A 4,580-nucleotide genomic window follows, 5' to 3' on the forward strand; every position below is an offset into this window, starting at 1 on the left:
ATTATGTCTCCACTGGATGCAACAAATGCCTCGTTTATAATGGGTATTAATATTTTTGTCTCGTCGCTCCGGCCTGACAGGGTATCACAATATGGTAAAGGGCGTAACATTTCCGTCACATTCACTCTCACAGTCGAATGCACTCACCTTCTGCTTGATAATTGCTAAAAGGCTTATATTACTGAACTGGAAAAATCCTTTGCCACCCATTGCCACCCAGCTACTTTAATTGGATGCACGACCTGATGCAGCTTATTCAACTAGAAAAAGATCAGATTTACAATAATTGGCAATACAGAAAAATGTTACACTACTTGACAACCCTTCTTGTCACATTTAAAAACAATATATATTAAAGGAAGAGGTAAGAAAATAAGAAACCCCCTTTTTTATACCTGGGCTTTACAATTTCTTTCCCTTGCCCCTGATTTATTAATAAATGGAGAGCACAAAAGAAAAAACATATTGTTGGAAGTGTTTATGAACTAGGTGCAAGTCATTCCCCAACCCCTTCCCCCCCCTTTTTTTTTACTGCTGCATTTTATGTATATATTCGTATTTACTTATTTATTTGTATTGCTTTTATTATTATTAATTTTTTTCTTATTTGTTTGTTTTTTGTATTGTTCTTGCAAACATTTATAAATCTATTTTGTGTTTGACTCCGAGAGTAAAGAAGTTTTTGACTAATTTAATCTTGATCTCTGTTAATAGATTGAAACAATTGCTGTTCTATTGACTTTTTCATTTTTGTATCCCTCTGATTAAATAGCATCAATAAAATGAGATAAACTAAAAACATCATAGATATTTTTTGCACTGATTTGTAGTACCGCTCTTGTAAAAACTACTTTACAGCTGCTGAGAAAAACAGTTCTCTGCTTTATGATGAAACAACTTTAGTTTACTCACCATCCTGAATTCTGCCAGCCAGAGCCTCTGAGCTGAACCCGGCAAACACCACAGTGTGTACGGCACCGATACGAGCACAGGCCATCATGGCTGCTACTGCCATAGGAGACACAGGCATGTAGATGGCCACCCGCTCTCCCCTCTGGACACCATAACTCTTTAAAGTGTTGGCAAGGCGACAGGTCATCTCCAGAAGCTCCCTGAGATTTGAATGTTTTACAGATATAAACATACAGCTGAGTAACAGGAAATTGTGCAGGTGGGAAAGTAAATATGTGATAGTTTGATTTCAAGTGGTTCAACTTGCATGGAAACACTGAAGTCACATGGTCATAATGCACCAAACTTGTATTTATGGGGTGTAGTTTAATAGTGTATATATATTACAATAAAGTACTGTCAAGCTTTTGTTGGCCTAATGAACATATTATTATGCCAGATTGAATCTGAGGAAACTGTTAATCAGGATCTAGGGTCATAGATGAGAAACAGACACGTGTCTGAGAACTCTACAGTACAGCCTGTATAGTAGAAACATCAGGCCTCAAGCATTTCTTGATCTCCTCCATATGCTTGTGAGATCAGGGACAAAACACTTTCACTTTCATACTAATGCGCATCAATGTTTTTTAACTTCCTGTTCGCACGTGGAAGCAGGAAAGTGGCATGTACATGTACACTGCTACACACATGACTGATTGTGCAATCTGACTGCTTTTTCACAAAACGCCCTCAAATGATTCCTATCTGACCTAGAACAAGAGATACTGGGAAACTAATCTTCACATTTCCGCAATAAAAGATGAGAAATAGTTCATTTTCAAGGTTCAGTGTGCAGGCTAGATCAGAGGAAGCAGCCTGCTGACTGTTGTGTTTTGGTAACATTGAGGACAGTAGGTAAGTCCTGTAAATATTTAGCCTACTGTTAACAGCAGTGATCTGAACCACAGCCAGGAATATTCAATCTTTATTTCAAGCACTACAGTAGAGAGCGGAGGGACGCACATTCCATCACAGGACCCTCAAAACCTGCCTTTGTTCTCCATAAGAAAGCCCATGTGAAGGAATCCCCCCCAAACTCTTCAGTAGTGTGCTCTCATTTTACATGTTAACCGTGTCAATCCCAGCAAGGCCAGGATTTCTAATCTATTACAATATTATAAAGAACAGTATGAAAACTGACTCTACTAAATCATAAAAATGCCATAATATGTTTGCAGATATTTAAGAAACATGCTAAGTTAACATACTTGTTTATCTGAAAAACAATGCTACAGTCAGTTATTCTCCTTTAAAAATGTAGGTTCCGGGCCGGAATGTCGGTCTCTATTTTGGGTTGTGAAACCCGCCCACTGCCAGTTTACCCAATTGTATTTCGGGACCCCGGGTTGCCAGTTGGCGGAAAACACAGCGTATTTCATTTCATTCATCGTCAAGTGCGCTGGTTCTTGTTGCTGTCGTCAATCTGGCAACCTGCGTGTGCATCAAGTCTGAGGAGGAGGGGCCAGGTGAAAAAAACCCTCTCCAATATTTTGAATTTGTACTGCAATACCTAGTTCAACCACTCAGTGTCAATCCTACATACAGCACCTTTAAAGATTAACTTTAGGTGAGCATTAGATGACTGTAAAGGTAATCTAAATGAAAACCTACAATCCTAGTCTTATGTGAGCGGAATTCATTAGGAAAATATGCTATTTGCTCTCAATACCACTGGAACAATAACTTGCATTGCTGTTACTGTTTACTGAAACTATTAAAATCGTTTTCATTAATTGAAATAAAATAAATAAAATATAAATATTAGATGAATAGACAAATGAAAAATGACATAACTGACTGACATAAAGCTGACATACTAAAATCACTAAAACTTAAATATTATATTTAAGCTAAACAGAAATATTGAAAAACAAAAACGAATAAAAATGACAAGTGCATAACAAAATTACTAAAATTAGAATGAAAACATTATATATAAAAAGCTAACTATACAAAATATATACTATAATATAAATACATACAACTAAATAAATGCTATAATATTATATAAATAGTCAAATATAACTGCTAACTTGTTACTATTGGCAATGGCAACAAGTATGTAATCAATAGGCAGTAGTGTCTAACTGATTGCCAGTCACTATTTGAATAAATTATATACCGGCAAATCTAAAATAACAGCATCATGAAAGTAGTTACTAGTTAGTTTAAAGAGACACATGTAAAAACTGCTTGCTTCAAAACCTGTGTGTTGAAAATGTAAGTCTGGGGGTAGGGTAAAGAGCCACATGCAAATTTCTCAGGACCTTCAAATGTACCTGTATGTGATCCTTTCTTCTGTGCCAGGTTCATCTTTCTCCCAAATCAAGGCTACTCTGTCTGGATCCTTTGCCACGTGTACATCCAAACAGTTCACTGTCAATCATTGTAATAGGAAATTACTATATGCTTACTGTTGACAAGAAAGAAGGTTGTTCTTTGTGGATGTGAAAATGTAAGTATTACAATCTCAGTTAAAATAAAGACTTTTATTTCTGATCTAGCATATAGGCCAGTGGAGGTTTATCAGCGATGGAAACACGATACACGGTTAAAGAAGAAAGGTGTGACACTCACCAGAGACGTTCAGTTGCCCTCCAAGAAACCAGTTGATTTTCCCGCTGGAGAGATCGCAGTCCGTCACTTGATCGAAAGGTTTGGTCCATGCCAGCCTTTCCTTGGCGATGGATCCCCAGAAAGTTTCTGGATCTTTGACTGACAGTTCATATAAATCTGAGTAGGTCTTCCCAGCGAGATGCGAGCTGAGGACCGGTTGAGCCGCGCCGATGCTGCTGCTGCTGCTGCTGGACAGAGACCTGGCGTGACACCGTGAGATCAACACAACACTTTTACTTTTGCGCACACATTTCTTGTTCCTAAATATTACATTCCCCCTGGCCAAAGAATTCAGCAAACCTATGCTCACACGTCCAGCCATTATTCCGCCCAGTCTGTGCTGGAGTGAAGTTTGCTCAAGTTTCCACAGCCCGTGGCCGTGACTGTTCCTCACAAGACTCAAGAGAGGGAGGAGGACACTTGTTGACAGAGAGCTGGAGTGAAGAAAAACTCAAACCGCCCCCTAAATCAGCTTCGTTATGAACCAAACCATGCCATGAATCACAGGAGCTTTGGCTTTCACAATCGATTCTAACACTGCAATTTCCTTTATTGATTGGGAGTTTTGGATGTTACGTAAAATTGGATTGTACGGTCGTACTGCACTTACACAACCACCGGAAACATTAAAGACTTTCAATGGTTTCAGATCAAGACGCGAAAACATGTTTTGTTATGAACATATTCTGTGACAATAAATCGTTTCAAAGCAACCATATGTTGCATATCATCACGTGAACCGTCTTTTTGTCCCATGGTAAAGTGATCATTTTATAATGACGTTTGGATCAAACGGTTTCACTTTTCGGTTTCTAAAACTGGATCATACATGCGACACGTTAGGTCTCTGGACGTTGTACTCAACTACCCAAGCTATTGCTGCCCCCTAGTGGAGGAGGGGCAGTTTAGATAGATAGATAGATCTTTCAATTAAATTCGATTCAATTTATGCTTTATTATTGGCATGACAATTGTTACAATGTATTGCCAAAGCATAGTGTTTACATTGA

General features: G+C 38.3%; 1 protein-coding gene across 1 annotated transcript in view; it reads right to left on the reverse strand.

Annotated features, from left to right (window-relative positions):
* The window catches only part of LOC107582826 (acetyl-coenzyme A synthetase 2-like, mitochondrial), a 16,320-nt gene extending 11,843 nt beyond the window's left edge, over window positions 1-4,477 (reverse strand). The window contains exons 1-3 of the mRNA XM_016268850.1: window positions 3,532-4,477; window positions 3,234-3,330; window positions 913-1,112 (exon numbers count right to left, since the gene is read on the reverse strand). Coding sequence (XP_016124336.1) covers window positions 913-1,112; window positions 3,234-3,330; window positions 3,532-3,892 — 658 coding nt within the window. The 5' untranslated portion in view covers window positions 3,893-4,477. The remainder of the gene's footprint in view (window positions 1-912; window positions 1,113-3,233; window positions 3,331-3,531) is intronic.
* Window positions 4,478-4,580: the final 103 nt, after the last annotated feature.

The sequence above is a fragment of the Sinocyclocheilus grahami genome, unplaced genomic scaffold, assembly GCF_001515645.1.
Source record: "Sinocyclocheilus grahami isolate Dianchi unplaced genomic scaffold, SAMN03320097.WGS_v1.1 scaffold4.1, whole genome shotgun sequence".
In the NCBI taxonomy this organism is placed as follows: domain Eukaryota; kingdom Metazoa; phylum Chordata; class Actinopteri; order Cypriniformes; family Cyprinidae; genus Sinocyclocheilus; species Sinocyclocheilus grahami.